This window comes from Tetrao urogallus (genome assembly GCF_951394365.1).
Source record: "Tetrao urogallus genome assembly, chromosome: 1".
In the NCBI taxonomy this organism is placed as follows: Eukaryota; Metazoa; Chordata; class Aves; order Galliformes; family Phasianidae; genus Tetrao; species Tetrao urogallus.
This window is the reverse complement of record NC_136813.1, coordinates 168982244-169004739: the sequence shown is the minus strand read 5'-3', so window position 1 is coordinate 169004739 and position 22496 is coordinate 168982244. Positions and strand designations below refer to the sequence as shown.

Below are 22496 nucleotides of genomic sequence, written 5' to 3'. Positions count from 1 at the left end.
GCAAGTTTGGCAAGCATACAGACCCATTGGTAGGAGCTGAAATTCTTTTTGGCTCATTCAGAAGATCCCTGAGGAGGGCCATACATACTTCCAGAATCTGGATCTAAAGTTTGCACCTCCATTTAGACAACATAGAAAGTACAGATCTCATACTACTGTCTTATTTGTTGTCCAGGAAGTATCACAAAGCACTTCAGTTTCACTGCACCCAGCTGTTGTCACAGCTCAAGTCTGAATTCAGTATTTTTTCTATCACTTGAAATATAACTGAACTGTAGCTTTCAGTAATACCATCATGTGAACAAGTGAATGTGAACAAAACTTAGTGGCGTGAATTTACTTCTTCACAAACTTCTGAAGTTATGTATTTGTTTGAACAAGACCCATCCTTTTTCACCAGTGAGTGCCTCAACAATACTGCATATGACAATAAGCACCTGACAGTGTGACAGGCCTCAATTTTTGCTAGAAATAATGCCAAAGCCAAAGAGATGTTTAGGGATATTTCCGTTCCTCTGTCTCCCTCTAAAAGAGGGAATTCAGCAAGAATAGAATCAGAGGACAATTTAAGTGAGCAATACCAATGTTTATTTGTAAGTGTTACAACATCCATCATCATAAAACTTAAAGCTGAACATAAAACTTGCATAGTTTGGTGGGGTTTTTTTGAGGTTAAAGATGATCCATTCCGTCTTAGGCATAGAAATAGCTAACAAGTTTCACTGTAGATTATAATCCTTAAGGGAAGGAAAAGACAACAAACACCACAGGAATCCATTTATTCGGCTTATCTAGTAAGCAAAGGTAATACTTAGGGGTGAACTTTTTATTCAAAAACTGGAAGCCTTCTAGTTGAGTCTTCTTTCTGCTTTGGTTAAGAACACACAGTTCAAAAGCCTAAGTACAAACCTTTTGCAGTATGACTTACTTGGAAAAGCATATGGTACCCCTGAGCCGTGTTCCTCTGACAGAAGGCACAATATGCAATAAGAACATTCATGAGAAGCAGAAGCCAGATCCACAAATGGTAGTGGATTTGTATTTTTTAATTTGGTTGGATGTCCCCTTAGATTTTTCTCCACCAACATCCCTCCTCTCTAAAACAAACAAACAAAAGCAACCACAAAGCCAAACCAAACTCACAAAAGATAGAAGCAAAAGAAACCCTTGCAAAGTAACTTCAATACTCATAAAATGAAAACTTCTGCACACGAAAAGTAGTAAGAAGAAACATGAGATAAACCAGTTTTTCAGTGGTGCAGATACTTTACAAACTAGATGTGAGAGTAGTTTCGATTTCTCAACAACCCATGTGTCAACCAGGAGCAAAAAAACCTACATGCAGCTTTAAAAAAAAAAAACAACACTTCATTCTCCCTACCCACTTGAGGGTCTAGTGAACAAAACTGTATGTGGCAGTAAAGCTGATCATCTTGTCTAAAGTGCTTGATGAAAGCAGGGAAACAGACATAAATAACTTGTCAAAATGAAAGTGGAAAAGCTACTTGATTGTATAAGAAAAAAAATGGAGCACATTCACATTTTTCTTCTTCCACTACAAAGAACACAGTGAAAAGATCCTTCATAGTGAAGAGTTCCCTTGAAGCGTATAGAGTTCATAACATGCTTTTTCCTACAGTTCTGGGATATGAAGACACTTGATGTAAGACTCATAAACAAAATCCCAAAGAATAAAACATTACAGCTAAGGAATCAAGATTACAGAACACAAATTAGTCATTAAAAAAAAAAAATCTTTGGGAAAATGCTAGTTAGTACTTTCCATAACCTTAAATGCCACAATTCTACGTATTTTACAGTAGAAATGCAAGAGCCTTTGGAACAGAGCAATGCTTAGTTTTGTGCGCGTCACTCCTTAAGACATCATCTTCTTCTTACATTCCACTGAGCAAAAGACCATCCCTTCCACTGGCATAAACTTCTGGCCAATTAAACACTTGCTGCAACAGGAACACAAGAAACACTCCTGTGTAGCATGCCAATTGAAGTTGTTGTAGGTTACACGTTGAACCTCTGGATCTATAGCATTATGACAGCCTTGGCAGATCTATTAGGAAAAGAGGCAAACACAAAGAAGTCACTTAAATGAAGAAGGAACATCCTCTCTACAATTCCAACAAAAGCTCACATTCTTAGATGTTCTCAAAGAATACTGACAAGTGTCAAAAGAAGCCTATGAAATAAATTTTCAGGTTTTGACTTTTCCTTCATTTTATAAGTAGAGTTTCTGACCAAAATTCAGCTGAGGAAATAATGAAAATGTGCATGTGAAGTCAGATTAACTTGAGACAATTTTGATGATTCCCAATGCACAAATCAGGATATGAGCTTGTTATCAATATGTACCTGTGCATTATTACAAAGATCAGTTACAAGTATATTTTCCTGTGCATTGGTAGGAAGAAAGGTGTGCTAAGGAATTAAGGGTTACTAGAAAGTCTTGAACTGAATTCATCTTGAGCTCTGGTTATCAAAAGTTATTGTTTGCTCTCAAAGCTTCTATCAAAGAAGCTTAGATGATCAGCTTGGACCTACACACGTACTCAGTTTACACTCTTCAGACACTCCCACCCTGGGAAAAAGGTAAGAGTTCCATACTCTTCAATTTCCCTTCCTTCACAACACCAACATGTCAGTGAGGGTCTTACCGCAGCATGTTTCTTCACATAGCATGGTCTGCAGACTGGCTTGTCATTCACCATGACATAGATTTCTCCAGCCAAAACACAATCACAGTCAAAACAGCAGAAGTGTTTCAGATGCCAGTTTTGACCTTCTGCTTGAGTATATTCATTACTGAATATTAGCTATGAGGAAAACACACAAACATTTAATATTAAACTATTTGAATAGTACTTCCTGACGATATTTTGCAATTTGTTAGGAACTGCTGGTATTCCACACCTTCAAATTACTTCATCAAGAATGGAACTATTTACTTGTATCACTATTTTACAAAGCCTCCATTTCCATTAAGAAACAATAAGATGCCAAAGACATCAGACAGGCTGTTCTCTCTACACTGCTTAAGACGTAATTTAGCGAGGTGCTCCCCCTAGCGTCCTTCCTGAAGAAACAACTGCATAATTGAAGACTTCTGTATAGAACAGCTTACACTTTATTATACACATATCCTACTCTCCTGTGAACTGCACAAACCGCCACCAAATCCAAAACAAACTATGGAACCTCCTGAATGTGAAACGTCCACATACATCTCAGTTCTCTGCAATTACAATCAGCTAAAACTAACGAACAGATGTCATATCTCTGCATTGAAATATTCTACTACGATTATATTAACTTTTTGGGATCACAAACTTGTGCATTAAAACAAAGTTCGGGCTATTTCCTACCTCATCACATCCAGCACAGCGGGGCTTTTCGCTATCACAGTAATGTCTTCCGCAGTACAGGTTGCCATTCTTCCAGAAATAGATCATGTCTACTAGAAGCTCGCTGCAGGTACAACAGACAAAACAAGCTGGGTGCCACAATTTGTCATATCCTGCACGTTCTGCATAAACAGCTGGGTCACCTTCTTTCATGTTCAGCTTGCAGCGATAGCAGGACTGGAAAGAGGTTTTACAGATTAAATAAGTCTTTGAAGAAGAATGTTTATAGCAGTTACATATTACATAAACATTTATTTAAACCCACCTGCCCGTAATGAAACTACAGTATTCATTTTCATCCAATATCAGATACAGTGACATATCACAGAACAGCAATTGTCACACCAAGCAATTCAAGATACATATTATACTGACAGCTTTAATGCTACTTAAATGGATTACTGCATTTTGCAGTATTCATGTTTCTTGAACTACTGTCCAATACTTCGAAAAATCCAACAGACAAAACTCATGTTATGTTCTATGAGCATCACATACTCAAGAATAAGGAGCCTCCATCAAACCAGCTAGACTAAGACCAGTATACTAACAAAAATATGGCTGAGTATTTACAGATTGTGAGGGAAAAGTCACCTGTCGCTTGCAAAATCCCCAGCCTAGACAGCTAAGAGAAAAAGCAAAGTCCTTTTTTATTAAATGTAAAACTTAGTGTTCTGCTAAATATCCAGTTCTCTATTACTCATCTTTTAATTGTGGCAAAACAGATTTTTAACAACAAAAAACTCATGAAGACAACTATTATAGGTAGACTTACATTAGTAGTGGGGTTCTGACTTTACTTTTTAAAATCAGATTTAAAAAAACCTGTTTCTTCAGAGAAACGGAATTTCTACCCTGCAGTTACAGAAATACTCACTTTCAGGCTCTGTCTGAATCACTACATACAAGAGAATTTAGAGAATGAAAACTCAGAACTGATGGGCAGGAACAAATAGGAACAACCCTTTTTGTTGAGCTGTTACAAGGTGGAAATTAGATGTCAAAGGGGAAAAAAATCCAATTATGAAAAAAAGCTACTCAAAACAGCAGTTACATGGCTTAGCTTGCTGGAGATAGGAGGAAGAGGTGTTACTTTATTATTTCTTAGTTTTACTTCGTTTTCAGTGCAATTTGACAATTGGACAACTTTGATTCTTTCCTAGGGAAAATAGTTGACCACAGTTAAACTAAAATTAAACTAAAGTCTTCAAGAAGGGAAAAGTGTAGCAGTCAGTCTGTAAGATTATACAACCTCTTCATTATTCGATAGAAGCCATCCTGACATAGAATATATCCAAGCTAACGTTTTTTGTTATGAACATAAGTATCTTGGAAGCTATTTGCACCAGCGTGCTAAATACTGTCAGGAACTAGGAGTTCTGAGTAGACATTAACAATGTTTTCCAATTTCTCCTCTTTCATTCCCTCCCCAGATGTTCACTATTTCAAATGAACATACATGTTCATTGAGTTAAAATGACCAAAGAGAACACTTACATGGAAGACTACCTTCTTGTTTTATCTTTTCTTTCTTATACTTACATACTGAGATGCCTTCTGATCTGCTGACTTGTCCTCCATTGCTCCTACAGCAGCTGAGGTGCTTCTGTCCCCACTGTTCACGTTATTCTTGTCAGTAGCTTTAGCTTCCAGCTCACCAGGGAGCTTCACATCTCCTACACCAAGTGCTTCATTTTTGTACTTCTTCACAAATTGTTCCATCTGTTTAACTTCATTGGGGGATAGCTCATGGCATTTTGAAGGATCCTGGTCGTGAGCAGGCAGCTGCTTAGCCAACTGCTTCTTCCTGTACTGAGCACCTTCCGAGCCAGCAACAGGCTGTTTCTCCTTTGGTAGCATCTGCATATACTGTCTAGCCTAAATCAGGCAGAATTAGATATCAGATGCCGTTTCTATTACAGACCTATCCTTTTAAGCAAACAAGTGATTAAAATCATCTCTACTGTTGCTAGCGACAGGCAAACTTGTCAAAAACAAGGTTCTTCTCATAAACATTAATGTCCTGAAGCACAGTAGACAGAGAAAAAAAATACAGCAGAAACATTAATTAGCTTCTTCCCAGAGTAAGAGAGAGGCTCCCTTTTGAGCTATTTATGACATATAGAGTACACAGACATTACTTTTCAGAGTAAACGATTGTTTTACACAACACCTTGCCTCTTCAAAACTGTCTAGAACTATGGATCACCAGTACAGCTTTAAGAAGTACAAGCTGGAATAGCTTCCCCGAGCCATGCTGCCCATTGCAGACCTGGTTCTAGAGGGAAAAAGAAAGCTCTTGTTTTAATAAAGAAAGGACAAGTGTGAAAATGAAAATGCTAACTGAATATTAAGTAATGGTCAGTTTAGCTGCATGAGGTTTGATTCATTCACTGAGAAAGGTTATTTAGAGAGGCAAGTCAGAAATAACACAATTCCAGCAAGGATTACACAGCACTGCAGTACAGTAAATTAACAACAAAAGGTTGAAAAGCAAAGCAGAAATCCTCAGAAGGCTATCTACCATCCCATCTACTTGAGCTGCAAACATACTGAACAAGAGCTCTTCTGAGATGTCAACACTGAACTTGCTCTTACCAAATAGAGTAAAAGACATACGCAAGTCTGGGTGTTCCCCTTAGCTTTAAACTGTGACAATAAATCGTATTGTGTGCATTTGTGGTTATGTGATTCTAAGCACACACTCTGCACATTTTTCAAAGCTTATTGAAGAAGGTAGATTAGAGAAATTGCACTTTAGGGATGCAAGAGTTAAGAGTTATCTGCTATTAAAACAAAAAGTCAATCTCATTTCCTCAATTCTCAAGAAGTTCCACAGAAACACATACATTTCTGCAAGACTGCACAGGCAAGACTCACTAAAAACATCCACCATAATTTTAGTTTTAGAAGAAAGGAAGGAAGAAAAGTTTATGTACATTCAGAAGACTAACAAGAGGCAGATTTGTTGTTCTACTAAACCAGGCTTTATATCTCATCAACTCTTGCCTTGAATATGAAGGAAAAAGAGGGTCTGACTTACAAGTGTCTGATTCTGAACAGGAGGAGCCCACTCATAGGTCACAGTGTTGATGGATATGTTCTTCTTGGCTGGCACTGGATTAGTCAGTATCATTACGTTACGTTTATACATGGGAATGCCATCATTTTTCAGCTTTGCAATAAGAGTTGTATATTTTGTATCTTCAAAGAGTTTCCCCACTTTCCTGTCTTCTTCGTTGCTTGTGAGGACATCGTGCTCTTCCTGGCCACATTTGCAGTTGCGGCATATTTTTCTGAAATTCATGGGAACACCAAAGAATTATAGTCTCAGCTGCAGCCTACACCTCCCCTTAGCAGCATGCGTAGTAACATCAGCAGGAACTCAAAACCTTTGATTAGGTCAGATATAAGTTTTCCTGAAATTTGTCAAATATCTTTGGAGGATATTCTTTATTCTATCATTTACTCACTGAGATTAGGATCGATGCATAATACCATACTGTGAATGTATTAATGCATTAATGTGGTTGGCTGCTGTGTCATTCCTTCAGTTACATCACTACACACACACACACACACACATCCACAATTACCTACCTATCAGGTTTATTGTGAGTAGTCACATATGACCTACGCCTCAAGCACATCAATATGATCCCCAGCAATTATTTATTTGCACCTTATTTTTTTTCAGGTCCTCTTTGCATACTGAAAATTACACACACTACTATTTCTCCATTTGCATGATATACAGCTACCACAGGGTTACTATCAACTGGAAACAAGTATTTCTTAGTAAGGAAAATAAATACACAGAGAACTGAACATGGTGCAAGTTCAGCATTTGAAACAGAAGGTGAAAGAAGAGTGACTTGCTTATATGGAGAAAGTATTTCTGACATCTCTGAACAAAGTCAGAGGTACTCTGGTACATGCTGTACAGAGAATTTTCACAGATAGCAGCCTTAAAAGGTAGAAGGTTTCACTTAGTCAGACAGATGGAAGTGTTCTTTCACTTACAATAAAATACATTTGAATTCCTTTGATGAAGGCACATTAGATAGCAATTTATTACATTAAGCATAACTAAACAGTTCACTTTTAATAAGCAGAACCTTGGACTAGCTGCTCTGATTCACTATTTAGTAATGGCGTTCCCAGAGCTTCCTTTGAGCACAGTATAAGGAAATTTGTGAAGTTGGATGTTAACTAATGGGTCACCTTATATATGAAAAGAACAGATCAACTTCCTGGATGTCTCTTGAAAATGGACAAAAACAAACAACATTTTACCCAATTATTTACTCTTCACATAGTGAATAACATAAGACTGCTATCTATAAACCACTTCTCAACCCTTCTTACTAGAAACCATGGAAGTCTCACAGTGTTTGGCAACTTGCTGTCTGAAGCCTTGAAGACAAGATAAGTACCTTATCATCAAGGCATGTAATGAGTGCGTATTTGTAATGAGCCATGACTACAGAAAACCCAGTAGGTAGTGGAAAAGGGAGGAAGAGGAAGGCATGCCTTTAAGGTCAGGTGAACTGATGAACAGTCATCCTCAAAATTATAGAGTATATTATAAGTATACTCTGTGATCATTTTAATGTGTGATGGATGCAGTCCTGGTCATCTGATAAAACAGCAGCCATAGTTTCCTGAGTTATAAATCCCACTCCAAACAAAAATGGTCAATTTTTCTACTTGCTACAGAAGATCCTATTTTTGAAGGTTTAGATCATTATTACATCATTGATTGAACAGAGTTCTACGACCATAGTGCACACATAACTTGAACAACAGTTTACCAGACATTTTCTTCATTTTTTCCACTTATGCCTTTAGCAATAAGCAGTGTGTTGCAGTCTTGTTTCTTGATGGTATGTGCTCTGACAGCACAGGTGGCTGAACAGACACCTCCAGGTAAACTGCACACTCAGCAAGTGTAATGTAGTCTTGCTGTCCAGAACTATTCTGATTGCAAAACAGAACTTGTTGAGAACAATTCGCGTGGTTGTCTTGGCTGTGTGATCACAATGGTAGCACGGTAGTTTCTCTAGTTTTCCCTACTCCACACCACCTTCATCCACAGTGGCACAGCACTGACAGCCTGCAAAGATCAGAGCTATCTCCAACAAGCTCTGGAGGAATTTTTCCTCCTGGATTTTTACAGGTGTTAGAAGAACCACAAGGGTTTTGCTCATATGGCATATTTACTTTCTATTGGAGTTCTGAGATCCTGTTTCTGTTCCCAGTTAGGAGAATACCATGACTTAAATGCTTTTATCTTCATTGAAGAACTAGCATGACTCACTAGTTTCAGTATTCTTGAGAGATTTTGTATAATCTTGATAAACAGATGAACAAACCCATACAAAAAATGAAAATACGTAATTTACCTTCAGGTTCTTCCTGGCTCCCACTGTGAAAACTCACATCAAACTACCATAGCTTAAACTTGAGAAGAAAAAGCATTATCTTTATGCTTGCTGAACTTGCTCCTCTTCACGCTTACTCATATCAAGAAATTGACTGTGAACGTTTCATTCTAATGTTATCTCCTCACTCTTTGAAGGAACCAATAAATGACTCCTTGTCCTATGGGCAGTTTGCAAGAACCTGTTTGTAAATGTGATTGTTCTGGATTAGAACTTGCGGATAAGTCTCCAAATGCAGGAACAAATAATCCAGGAAGAGCATCCTGACTCATAACTGCTGTCAGCCTATTATAGTAAGTTACAGGAAAATCCCCGAGGCTGCTGCCATCTCCCCTGCACCCCAAGGCTCCACTGAATCTCTGCCATGCAGAGACATTTGTACACTGCTAAAAGCCAAAAAAGGTTTCCTGTTCAGATTAATAATCTCTTTTCTTGATTAATTCTTAGCCCTAAATGTCAACTGGATATCTTTTACATATACAAGTCTTAGCACAAAGTACTGCTTACAATTCAGTCATACTTTCTCCCTCTAAGATGCCATATCTGAGTCTTGATCATCTGTCTCTCGTGTTCCCTTTGCCTACGATAGAGCTATCTTTCTTAAGTGACTATGTCACATTACCTTGAACCCTTCATTGCACTTCACAGGTCTGTCTGATAACTGACAATTTTTTTTTAGTTTCAATGTTAAAGCAAGGATCTCACGTGCTGGAACAGCTGGTTGCTTCTTTATACAGACTTACATTCATCTCTCATGACCCTGCTTAGAAGACAGGCAGCAAGACCATTCTCTTCAATTATTCTGTCAATGGATGAGAACAGAATAAGCATAGGAAAAGAAAATATATTTTTTTCTTTAACTTGAGAGCATTCAGCAGAATCTCTATTAAATGATATGTTAGAGGTTCCTGAGAACTGTGGACACAAACAGAACTTAAGTGAATGACAGAAGTGTTCCCCAGTCCAATTCTAGCAACTTGGGAAGCTCCTCCTTCTCCAAAACATGGCATGTAAGGAGGAAGCTTAAGAGTTGTGGAATTAGAAGTGGTATCATTGTACAATACAGATTTAGTGGACTACATCTTGCTTCCAGGTCTTGGGTGTGTAGAAAGGAAAATAGATTCCATATTCTCTCCTTGTCTCCTAGGCCCATGAATTCCCATGTCATAGCTTTCTACGACCTACAAGGCTCCTTTTACAGAAGGAAGCATCACTCATCCTCCTGCTATTTTAGTGTACAGAGAAGAACAATAATTCAGATCATGACCCTTTCTATGCTGGCTTTGAAGCATCAGAAAGAAGCATTTACAAGCCCAGATAAACTATCAACAAGCACCTGGCAAGTCTTGAGGCTTTGTTCTCCACACAAAAACAAACTCAACTCTTCTGGTTCTTTCTTCTGTTATGTTTTCCTGCTATTAATACAGCTGCAGTAATTGTAAATGCAGTTAGTACTATGCCTCAGTTCTCACCTGAATCCTTGGTATCAGAGGATGTTAAAACAAGTTCCCTCTGTCTTCCAGGGGTCGTATCTGTGCCAAGAAGCCAGTTGCTCATAATTGTCAGTCCCAAGCTTAAGATTCTTGTCTCCAGAAGCTTTAACATTTTGGCAATTATCACTTCCCAGTGCATAACTAATATATCAGAGCTTTCCTTCCCACTTGTAAGATCGGATTTCTGTTCCACATCTCCCTCTAGTGGGAAATACATTCCCAAAGAACAAATACATACAGGTATATACATAACCAGTATCAGGATGTTTATTTATTTATTTATTAACAGCTAGTTTGCCATCATAGTTTTGTAGAGGAAGTTTTGCAGAAGGAAGAATTACTACATCTGAACCCTGCTTTTGTTTTTGCTGAATCTGGATGGAAATGTAATTCTGAAGACAATTTTAAAAGTAAAGTTATTAGCACACAGATAAAGCAGGTAATTTTTTTTTTTAAACCATTGCAGACTGCAACTTCATTGTTTTGACTTGTAGGCAGGCCATAACACTGAGGCTTTAAGAATTTCTACATTTGGGAAGCAGTTTTACAAAGAGCTTTGTTTATACCTGCTTAATTACCACCCCAAATTAACAGTTTTGCATCTGCAGAGTGAGCCCACCTGTTGTGCCAAGAACTCTTACACAAAGTGCTTAAAGACTTCAAGTTGCCACCTCAGAAGATATATTTGCCAAACACTAACAGCACAGAGAAAGATGGTGTAAGAAGCTCTGCGTAAAACATTGCTACTAGATTGGTATATTTGGATGGTTTTTGGTGCACTCTCCAGTTTGACCTGCCAAAGGCAGCACTGATGCTCTCCTGTGCAGAAGCAGAGAAATTGCACCTAGTTCTTATGGGTACACAGTTTTCACATGCAGATGAGAGAACTACACAGTCTACTGAAGCACTTTAGCTCCATCCACCAGAGGGCAGAGTCACTCTGACACCAAAGCAATGTACAGTCCACGTGCAGCACTGCTGCTGTCTCAGCTGCTGCATTATGTCTGGATGGCATGGAGTTAACTTGACTTAGAGTGCCCCTCTAAGTCTATGCTTAGGTGCTGTGTTTTGGATTCGTGATTAAAAATATTGTTGATAGCACTTACTTTTGCTGAGCAGTGTGTGCACTTTATTTCACACATTGTCTCTCCTTTGCAAGTAAGGTAGGAGAGGACAGTTGACTCCAGTTGGCCAGAGGGATATTCCATACCATACAAAATCATACTTAGCAAAAACAATGGGTGTAGCAAATGAAGGCAGTCTTCTGATTTCCAGAGTAGCCATTGCTCACACACTGTTTAGGGATCATGGGCAATGGTGAGTGACTGCCCTGCATCAGTTGCTTCCCCCCTGCACCTTTCCTGCACCTATTGAACTGACTTCATCTTGGCCCACAAGCATTTTCACTTCAGTTTTTTGTCTTCTTTCCCCAACTCCAATGTGAAGGAAACTGCAAAGGAGCAGCTGGACTGGGGTCAACCCACCACAGAAATTCTTTCCAAACTGAACACCCATCTTTTGAAGATGCATAAAAGATAAAATTAGTGACAAAATTTGAACCAACTTTGATAATTGATGTAATAAAGATAACATTTCTGCTAGCATGTATTGATTTAAAATAGAATTTCAGATTAAGAATAATATGGCTAAGTTGTTCTGGTTTGACGGGGATAAAGTCAATTTTCTTCATAGAAGCCACTATGATGTTTTCTGGATTCAGGATGAGAAGAATGCAAATAACACATTGATGCTTTATCTGTTGCTGAACTGTCTTTGCACAGAGCCAAGGACTTTTCAGTTTCTCATGCTGCCCTGCCAGCAATGGGGCTGAGGGTGCACAAGGAGCTAGGAAGGAATAGATCCAGGACAGCTGACCTGAAGAGATCAAAGGGATATTCCACACCATGTAGCATCAAGCAGAAGTATAAAACTGGGGACGGACGGACAGGGGAGTCAGGATGCAGCCAGCAGAACAAAAGTAAAACAGTAAGTATTGAGACAGGTGAACAAACACTCAGAATCCATCCATCCATTCCTCTTCCTGTTCCAGTGATAAACTCCTGAGATGTCTATACCATGCAAAATATACTACTAAATTTTTCCTTTAAGAACTTATTATACAACTAATTTCAGACTTCATATTCACATCCCCCCCCCGTGTCCAGAAGCAGATCTTGTGGAGAAAAAGCTATATTCCAGCCTGTTCTAGAATTGCCTTAATTGCCAACATTTCATCTCTTAATATGTCACATTTGTCTGACACCCAGAGGATGTATTTTTCTTGGCCACTTTGCTGCTTGGACTATCCTGTATAACTTCAATCCAAACTAAACAGACACTGTGTTCACATCGTCTTACTTGCTCTTTAAAGCACTGCCATCTACAGGCTCTCTTTAGGAGACAGCGTCCTGACGAGCTGTTTATTTAGAACCCACCACGATGAGCCATAACTGCAGGAGCAGCACACTAAAAGAAGTATTAAAGAAAAGCACACACAAAAAAACTTTATATAAAACACCCACAAGCAGCTACATTCCAACTTGGCAAATATGCTTATTTATGTATTGCTTCAGACACTTTTTATCCTTAATTTTTTTTGAATAGGTTAGGAAATCAGTCTCAGCAGTGGGAACTAAGAATAAGAGAGGAGAAGAAATTATTCGGTTTCATCTTCTTTTTTCCTCCCAACATATAATTTCACTACCAAGCTGGCCCTAAAAAGTCTTTCTCTTGAGTAGTAAGAAACAATCTCCCTGTAAGCACAGAAACAATATATTTACTCCTGCAAGACTTGTGTTCAGTTTCACTGAATCACCTATACACATTAACTGTTCTGTCACCTGTACATGAGCCTTCCCAGAGTCTTCTCATAAATTATTTGTTTCTTATGTCTTTAGGTACCAAGTTTATCTACCAGCGTATTACCATTCCTTGCTTCAGGTTGTTATTTGTAAGTTGCTTCCATAGTTACATATTGCAGATATATAACTGAGTTATAACCTCATCAATTTATACTAAGTTTGTGCTGTGGGCTGCCTGGTTATTTTCTAAACCATGTCACAGCTGCACTCAAGTACTCTGAGATAGATGCAATATCTCTTAGGCCTTATCTGAACCTGATACCACTCTAGCTGAGTTGTATAAAGACCAGAATTAAAACCCATCATGAAATCCTATCATAGGCACAGTTATGATTGTAGCTAAATAGCTGGGGAAAGGCTTTAGTTAGGTTACCTGTGCTACTACTATCAGTCATTTACATTTATCCTTAGCAGGCTTTTCCCTTCAAGAGGTTTTTATTATTTATTTTTATTTTTAATATCAGAATCTCTAAGCTACTACTTAAAGTTCAGCCAGTATGAGCTGTGAACTGAGCAACTCAGAGCTATTTGTTAAGGTTTCAGTAACACAGAGAAGGGAATAGGAGTTTCTGTCAAAGTAACAGCAAACAAAGTAACTGACCTCTCAGTGGTCTATTTGCTGCAACTATCATCAGTCCTCACTAGTTCAGGAGTGGCGAATGGTTCAAGGCAAAGAAATATTTAACTTTTTTGTTGAAACGTTACACTGCTCCCTCTTTATAGATGTACACAAAGTTTCAGCTTCTTTTCAGAGATAATTTTACCTAAAATCTCAGATCAAAGCTAAGGTATTTGATCAGAAGTTGAGAAAGCATTTTATTACTGAGATGAAGCACTCTTAGAGTACAAATAAAGATGTTTTCAAATCTACTTCAACCATTTATTAAACTGTGAATGTTTTGAAGTGAATTCTTCAATAGAGGTAGTACCATGGACTTTAGTGCAAATAAAACGTATACTCATACACAATTACCTACTTAGTTGTTGCAGTGCTGCTGAGAAACTGAACATGAACACAGGATCTTTAAAGCATCTAAAGAATTTAATGGAAAAAGAGAAGAAAAAGCCCAGTACTTGCACATTTACACGTAAGTGTCAAGGTGTGTTGAGTCACTTACCTCCAGAAATGAAGCTCGAATCCTTCACACTTATCTTTGCATTTTAAGCAGGGGGCACCAAATCCTTGTTCATGGCCCAAGCCCATCTGTTTAAAGATCAAGAAGAAAACCATTGTCAGCAGAATTACGCCGCATGAATGATCTCACTGCTTCCTTTATTACATACAACCACAACTAAAACAGAACATTCAGCATTTGACTAAGCCAACATCAGGACAGCGTTTTAGCTTCCAGTTACCGTCTTTGTATTTAGAGAAGTGACGCTGTCTGTGACAAACCTGTTTGTAGGACTGACCTAGCAGCAGAAAGCCTTAACTAAAACCAAGTTGTTTTGTTTTTTTTTTTAGTTTGTTTTTGTATATGTAACATGCCACCCCAAACAGATCATATTGCAGATTTTAAAGGGGCAAGCAGACCTTACAGCTGTTTGTAGCTGTGAAACCACAGTGCGAACCTGTAAAACCTCAAGTCCAAGCTAAAAGGTATTTAATCCAGCTGTCAGGACAAAGTGATCTGCAGTGTATGACTTGACAAAATACAGAAGATCAAGAAATAAACAGACTCTACTTTGATATCAATAGCGTGAGCATCAGATAGAAATAAAGAAAACATTTAAGTGATTAGCATAATATTTTTGAAACTACTCTGACAGTGACGGAGACCAGAACATACCTTTTATAATTGTGTTTCAGCTGAATTAATACCAGCTTACTTTCCAAGGAGAAAGACAAACAGCAGTTAGTGAGAACAATGACCGTAAATGATACACAGTGTTTCACTATGAAGTAAATAAAAGGACACACAATCAATTTATAACACAGAAGTAATTTGAGAGAATACAAAAACCAAAGCATTAACAGAGGCCAAATATTCACACAGTATATCGATGTATTGGCACATTAAAGTGGATAGTGAGCAGCACCTGAAAGTTTGAGGTGAGAAACAGATATCAAGCAACATAACTTATGCATCTAAATAATATACTAAATTTCAGATGCCTCATTCCAGCTCTCTAAACCTTTGGGAATCACCACTGTTAAATAAACTGTGGTCAAGCTGAGTGCACAGGCTGCTGCCCAGGCAGAGGGTAACTCATGCCCATACTCCCACCCACTGCTCCCAGGCACATGAGGAACACCTCCAGCAGGCTGTGAGCATATTCTTCGAGAGGGAAAGTAGTCACACTTCTGTCTAAAGCAAAGGAACATATTACTTGCAAGCCATTTACTCAAGAAAGCACATGAAAAAATACCACAGCTACTACTTCAATCATTTTATATTTGAAAGAGCACTGTCTTCATAGCAGTAAGATAACCATGAGAAAACTACAAGCCTTCCAGCAAATTATCACTTGGGAAGAAGTTGCACTTTAGCAGCTATCCAGCTACTGCTTGCAAGTGCAAGGACGAATAGAGAGTTGTAAAATTATTTATTTCTTTCATGTAAAAGGAAAAGAATACAAGCCAGTGATGATCATATTTACATCATATACACTTAATGTCTCAAGAAGTTCACACAGTAGATGAGCTAACCTGAAGCCAGATCAGTAGACCCCTGAAACAAACATAGCTTGAGAAAAGTGCCCACAGGAACATAGTGAGGTTCAAGAGGTCCAAGTGCAAGGTGCTGTACTTGGGTTGGAGACAAGAAAAAAGAAGAGAAGGCTATGGGGAAACCTCATTGCAGCCTTCTAGTGCTTGAGAAGGGGCTTATCAACAGTAGGGAGACCAACTGTTCATGCAGTCTGATGGGCATAAGACAAGGGGGAACAGTTTCAAACTAAGAGAGGAAAGATTTAGGTTAAGTGTTAGGCAGAAATTATTTACTCAGGGGGTAGTGAGGCCTTGGCACAGCTGCTCAGAGATGTTGTGGATGCACCATCCCTGCAGGCACTCAAGGCCAGGTTGGACAGGGGCCTGGGCAGCCTTGATTCAGAGGCTGACAACTCTGCCCATGGCAGAGAAGTTGGAACTAGATGATCTTTAAAGTCCTTTCTAATCCAAGCAATTCTGTGGGTTTACGGTAACTGTAAAGATGAAATAGTTATTTTTTCATCAACTATATATGTATTTTTTGGTCTATATTGGATACGTATAGAACAAAATGTTGGCTTTGACATTCTCTAATAAAGAAACTAAAACAACATAATTGTTGCTGTTTTATTTTCATTATAGTTTTTTTTTTTTTCTTCCTTTTTTAAAGAAACATCCTTGAGGAGTGCTTAATTTGAAGCGTGACTGCAATTGCCTCTCAAGAACGCAAATAAAATAACTCATTCTCTTCAGTTGCTACTCCAAATCAGCAATACTTTCTTATGCTTGAGCTCTTACCTCCTCAATTTTTTTTTTTTATTTTTTAAAGGGAGAGGGCAGAATAAGAATAATGACCACTTTATTGCAGTATTACAAGGCACAGAAACCTAGGATCACTAGTGAATGAAGAGCATTTCAAGAATTCCCAAAACACAACCAAATACAAGCAAGAGAAAGAATGGTTCTCACAAGCAAATGCGCTATTCCCAAACCTCCTAACATAGAAGGGTCTATCAGGCTAAAAACAAGTAGAGATAATTTGTTGAGCAGCACAAGATTCTTCTCCTTATGTGCTCCACTCAAAACACACTCCCTATCCCAACTAAGTTGACAGCAACCAGACAGCCTACTTGCACCATCATCACTCTCAACACTGATTTCTTCAGTGACGTAGGATTTTACATTCCCTCCCCAATAAAATAAAGCACATCAAGGATACATTTATGCAACTTGAAGCAAATAAACTGAATTAGTAAATAAGACAGGCTTGTTCTGATACACATTCTTCAGTTGGCTGTAAGAGAGAAGGATGGTCTCGTTCATGCGGCCTGGTCATCTTATAGATGTTTAGCTTGAAAATAACAGGCACACTCAGATGCTATTCCACATTCACTCTCAGCCTCTGCCTTTGTTCTGAGTGAGAAACTAGGTAACCACATGCCCCAAATACTAAGGATAAAAAGTAGCATTTGCAGACACAGTCTGGCTGCACCTAACAGCATATGTTAAATACAGTGCCATAACAGGATCTGTTTCAGTGGTAAGGAAGCATCAGTCCCAGAAGTGAGCGTTACTTTCCAGTTGCTGATTCTGCCGTAACTCAGGAAAGCACCTAAAATGCAGTGTGCTTCATTTCTGCTGCTTGCCTATGTTTATTCCCCAGACCTTTCTACAGACACAACTGGTGCTGAGACAGAGCACCCAGCAATGCAGTGAGCTGAGCACACACTAGAAGGGGAATGTGCATCTGAGTACAGGATAGAATCAATTTTCCCCATAAATGGAGTCATGGGAGAAGTGGCCCAGATAGGTCAACTGAAATTCTGCCAGAAAGAGATTTCTGTGTGCCTACTGCCATTAATTTTCATTTTACAGCAAAAGCTATCTAAACCCATCTGGTATGACTAACGCAGCCAATATGGATTTAAATAGCCTGAGTACGGAAAATGATATAAATATGACTGAGATCATGATTAAATAGTTCAAGGGTAAAGAATTTTAAATGGCTGCAGCAAAGTGAGAATTACTGGAGTTTGCCCTCCCTCCGTTCATGCTGGAATCCAGTATGAAAAGATGGCTAACTTTAGAAGAGCCACTTGTAGAAGCATATTGTTGTCTTAAAAATCTAAATGGTCCAGTTTGAATGTCTGATAGCTTGCCTGGATGATAAAAGAAACATTGCAGTTACTATAAATTAGTCTAAGCCTGGATTAGAACAAGTGCTTATGATAAACTTCATTGAAAATGACCAAGAATTAAAGTCCAAGAGATCCTCTTTCCCAATCCTATTAAGTTAAGCATTTCCCGGAGAGTTTGAGTCTGGCTTCTTTTTAAAATGGTAATTTCATAATTTGTATTTATGTATATGTAATAAATTTCAAAGAGCTTAGGCCAATAATACCTCCTGATATGGGATGCTACAGAATAATCATAGACACAAGCACATCACAGTGAAATGGTAGTTGGACAGTTTAAGCCTGTGGACTGATACAAATCAAAATACATTTCACCAGCTATGGTTTCTCCTATGTGGTAAAATACTGATACGTTTGTATAATAAATTTGTTTCTATTTTGAATGAACTGTGCCACAGTGCTGGCAAAAAAAAAAAAAAAAAAATAGTGATGGAGAATTATCTTCTGGTAGTTAGAAGAATGTAACGCTACAAAACCTCAAGATTACTGTTGATAACCACAGGGGAAAAAAAGAGCCCTAAGAAATCTTTAATAAATTAAAATGAAATCTCACAGCAGTAATTTTCAAAGCTTGCTTTTAATGATGATAGATGATTTAAAGTTGAAAGGACTCTCTGGATGTTGTCCAGCTACCCAGAAAGAACAGGTGCAGCTAAATCAGATTTGGCAGAGACCTTGTCCATTTTGCACATTCAACAACCTACTACAGTGCTGGACCACAGACAGGAATTAATCTGTCTGATCAGAATTTCACACTGTGCATCTTCTGTCTACTGCCTCATATTATAAACGCATGATGACTAGAGTCCAATTTTTTCTTCTCTATTTCCTCCCACTAATTAGTTAGCTACAAAAAGTACCAAGAAACTGGAAGCCTTCATTTTTGTAATTACTATTTAACAGTCAACATACCCATGACAAATACAGCCCTCAAAAAACACTAGCTGCACAGAAATTCTTGCCTTCTAAAAGAGGAACCACTGAGCTGCAATGATAAGTAGTTAAGAGAGGAAGCTGTTAAAAAAAAAAAAAAAAAAAAAAAGAAGCTCAGCTTGGTATTTCTCCCACAAGGTTTCTTGTACGTCCTGTGAGTGTCACCAAAAGAGCAAGCTAAGGGCCCTTCCTCTCCGCATGGAGGGACTCCTGCATCACCTGGCAGGCGATCCAATACATATTTCAGCTTGCCAAGTATAGTGTGACACAATACCCATACCTAGCCTCTGCTGAATAGAAATAATTCCACTGCTGGAGACCTCCCTGAATTTGAAAGGTTGGGTGAGAAAGCCGTCAGTGTTGCTGCAGTACTTGAAGGGAATCCTGCACAGGGTTAAGGAATTTTCACTGTTCTTTTGTAGATCTTTCTCCTGTGTCCCTCAACATTTCAAGAACAGAAACAACTTCTGCTAAAGCCATTCCTGAGTTCACTGTAACATACCAGGGCTCCTCTGGTCTGAAGATTACTGGGCTATTAACTCATTCGGATATTAGTGGGGAACAAAACAAAACACACAACAGAAAAAAAAAAAAAAAGTACAGCATAACAGATGATGTCTTTAACAGATTCTAATGTAGTATAGAAACTTCCAGAAAAAGTCAAGGTCAAAGCCAAGCATGGGGGTGGGAAGGAAAGAGAACAAAACTGCTTTAAGAAGAAATTGTATGTGCTGTGCATGCTTTATTGCTGAGACCTGATCTTGTGTTACTGAATTCTATACATACAGGTGACTTCTCTGGTTGGGAAACAAACCGGAATTTGAAATAGATTAAAGCACTTAATGAATTCTTAAAAAAAAAAAGTTTATTTCTTGTAATTCCAGAACGGAGCAGGAAAAAAAACACAAACATATTTATATCCAGGCTCCCTCATAAGGCTTCTATGAGCACTGTATGAGAACAGAGAAAGATCTCCAGTGAAGAGAAATACCGCATAGATCATCCTATACTTGCTATTTAATGTACCTAATTTTAATTCTGTCTAAATCTGTTGTGGCTTTTCTTTAAGCATGCCTTTAGACCTAGGGAAAAGTTGACAAGGATTAAGAAGCAGAAACTCTTGTAAGGAAGAATATTTGCACAGGAAGAGGGATGCCAAAAAGTGCCTGCATCCAAGAAAGATATTTGAAAGAAATCTGAACAGGACAAACATAAGGATAAATCAAGGAACTACAGCAGATTATGACAGCACACAAGTACTAGGAATTTATTTTATTGTGATGTCTTCACTAAATATCAAACAGCTATGAATATAAATATTTAAGGCACTACTACAGTCTGCTGTCAAAAGACTAACGGGTATTAAAGACCTCAGCACAAGTGGAGTTTTTGCCCCCCACAAAGTCCTGTACGATGCTAACAACGTTTCAGTGCGATTGACACACACTGTAACACTGTCTCTAAAAACCCTACACTACAGTAGGGTTTATAGTGGAGCACCATCCACAGGGTTTATAGTATCAACCATCACCCAATGCTGCCAAGGCAAACTAAGAGTTGCTGCCCTTTCTCTGTTGCTTTTCCTGGAAGGCTTGGGCTTACATGTATAGGTCACCAAGAAAAGCTAATCCAACACAAGAACTCAAGTAAGCACTGCCTCTTACTTCCAGTTTTATAGTTGAGGGGCTTACAACAACGTGTATAACAAGAACTGTTGAGCCCACAAAGAACTTATGGTAGGTAGACAGTTCTGCTGTTATCACACACATGGACAAGTGCAATGGAGTACCAGGATTACTTTACAGGCATTCTATGGTTCGCACCATGGGCAGCACTAAGTGTGCTAAAGCCCAAAGGAATCCCAGACACACCTTCTCTTCCACAGGAGCCCCTGTGACCAAGCTAGGGCCTTTCATTTGATAACACGCACAACCTGCAGGCCACAGGCCAGCCAACTTTCCTAAAGATTAATCAAAGTTATTTCAAGTCTATCAAGTCCACCACCACCCAACAACCCATTTTAAAAGAGACATTCTAAAGATAGATCTGCCATTTTGCTTAGGACGATCAAAGATTATCGATAATATTATTATCAATAATCATCCAAGAAGTGAGGTATTCATTTTCATGATACATGTGTGTTTTACCTTTAAAACTGTGCTTTTACTCTGCATCTTCTAATATGTTTTTTAGACCTGCAAGTTCACATACTTACTAGAATCTTTAGTCTTGCAGGAAAATGGGTTTTATTGTTTTTCCTCCTCTCTTTTCCCTCCCTGGCCCAAGCTAATGCATTCACAAGCAGCAGCTAGATAGCCTCAGACTAAAAGCAAGGCACAAAGAGGGAGGAAGACAATAACAGACCAGATGCACACAGAGCAGTGCCTGAAGCACAGTTACATCTAACTAATGATGTTAAATGGGTACAACAGATACCATCTTATTCTTTTAACCACATCTAAAACCCAAAATAACAAGCACGTAAGCTTTCTGTGTTCATAGCCCTGCTCTCCAGAACCTAGAAGAGCCTCACTAACTCTTCATGGCAGCAGCAGATGTATGCACAGAATATAATATATACACAGTTATTTGGAATAGATACACAAATCACATCCATATATCTTGCTGTATCTGTTATAATTCACGATGTATATTTTACAGCTACCTCACACCACTTGGAAGCTTTGCATTTGCTAGGATGAAATCACCGATTTGCAGAACTTATTCACTCATGTGAAAGGAATGCAATGCATTTTCAGCTATTTCTACCAAGAAAGTTTCACTCCTGATGGTGACTCACTAATTGCCATTGTTATCATTTTACCTAGAGGAAAGAAAATGTTCCTTTTTTTCCAGGAACACATGCAGAAAAAGCCCTTTATGACTTTAATGGCAGAAGGTCATAACAAAAAACAAGTCATTGATTAATGCTCTGTTTACAGGTATGCCAGCTGAAGAAAGTTTTACCTAATCTCAGAAGTTATGCACCTCTACACTACTTCCTTGGCTTACTACCCAGGCACGTCATTATATTTTATGGTCAAATACCCAGGGAATACTTTCACCACAGAAGAAAAAAAAAAAAAGTTTAATTTAGCGTTGCTTTCTTTGCAAACCTGATATCCACAAATGACAAGAAAAGGAATAAATGTGAAAGGCATTCCAGGCAACAAATCATATCTGTATAATATTCTCACTCCTCTCCCCACAAAGTTTGAAGGTAAAGAAAAACCTAAAAAAACAACAACAAAAAAAAAAAAAAAACAAACAAACAAACAAAAAAACACTAAAACAAGTGCACAAAAAACCACCAAGAACACAACAGAATGCACTTCATTTATTTGTTAAAGAAACGTAACCAGTTCTTCTCACATCTTCATATTTGTTTTTGTATTTCTTGCAGCCAAATCAATCTTATTTGTGTGAATCTTGAATTTTCTTGATTTCAACATACATAAGAAAAACAAACAAAAATAACCCCACCTCTCCTATCATGGGTTTCCA

The 22496-nt window shown here is 38.3% G+C and overlaps 1 protein-coding gene across 1 annotated transcript; it reads right to left on the bottom strand.

The window, feature by feature from the left end:
* Positions 1-1876: 1876 nt before the first annotated feature.
* Positions 1877-14418, bottom strand: TES (testin LIM domain protein; the record flags this gene model as incomplete). The annotated part of the gene is made up of 6 exons (XM_079540882.1): positions 1877-2068; positions 2670-2828; positions 3378-3593; positions 4959-5294; positions 6460-6712; positions 14333-14418. 6 exons carry the CDS (start codon positions 14416-14418, stop codon positions 1877-1879), a joined length of 1242 nt encoding a protein of 413 aa, XP_079397008.1.
* Between the last annotated feature and the right edge of the window lie 8078 nt (positions 14419-22496).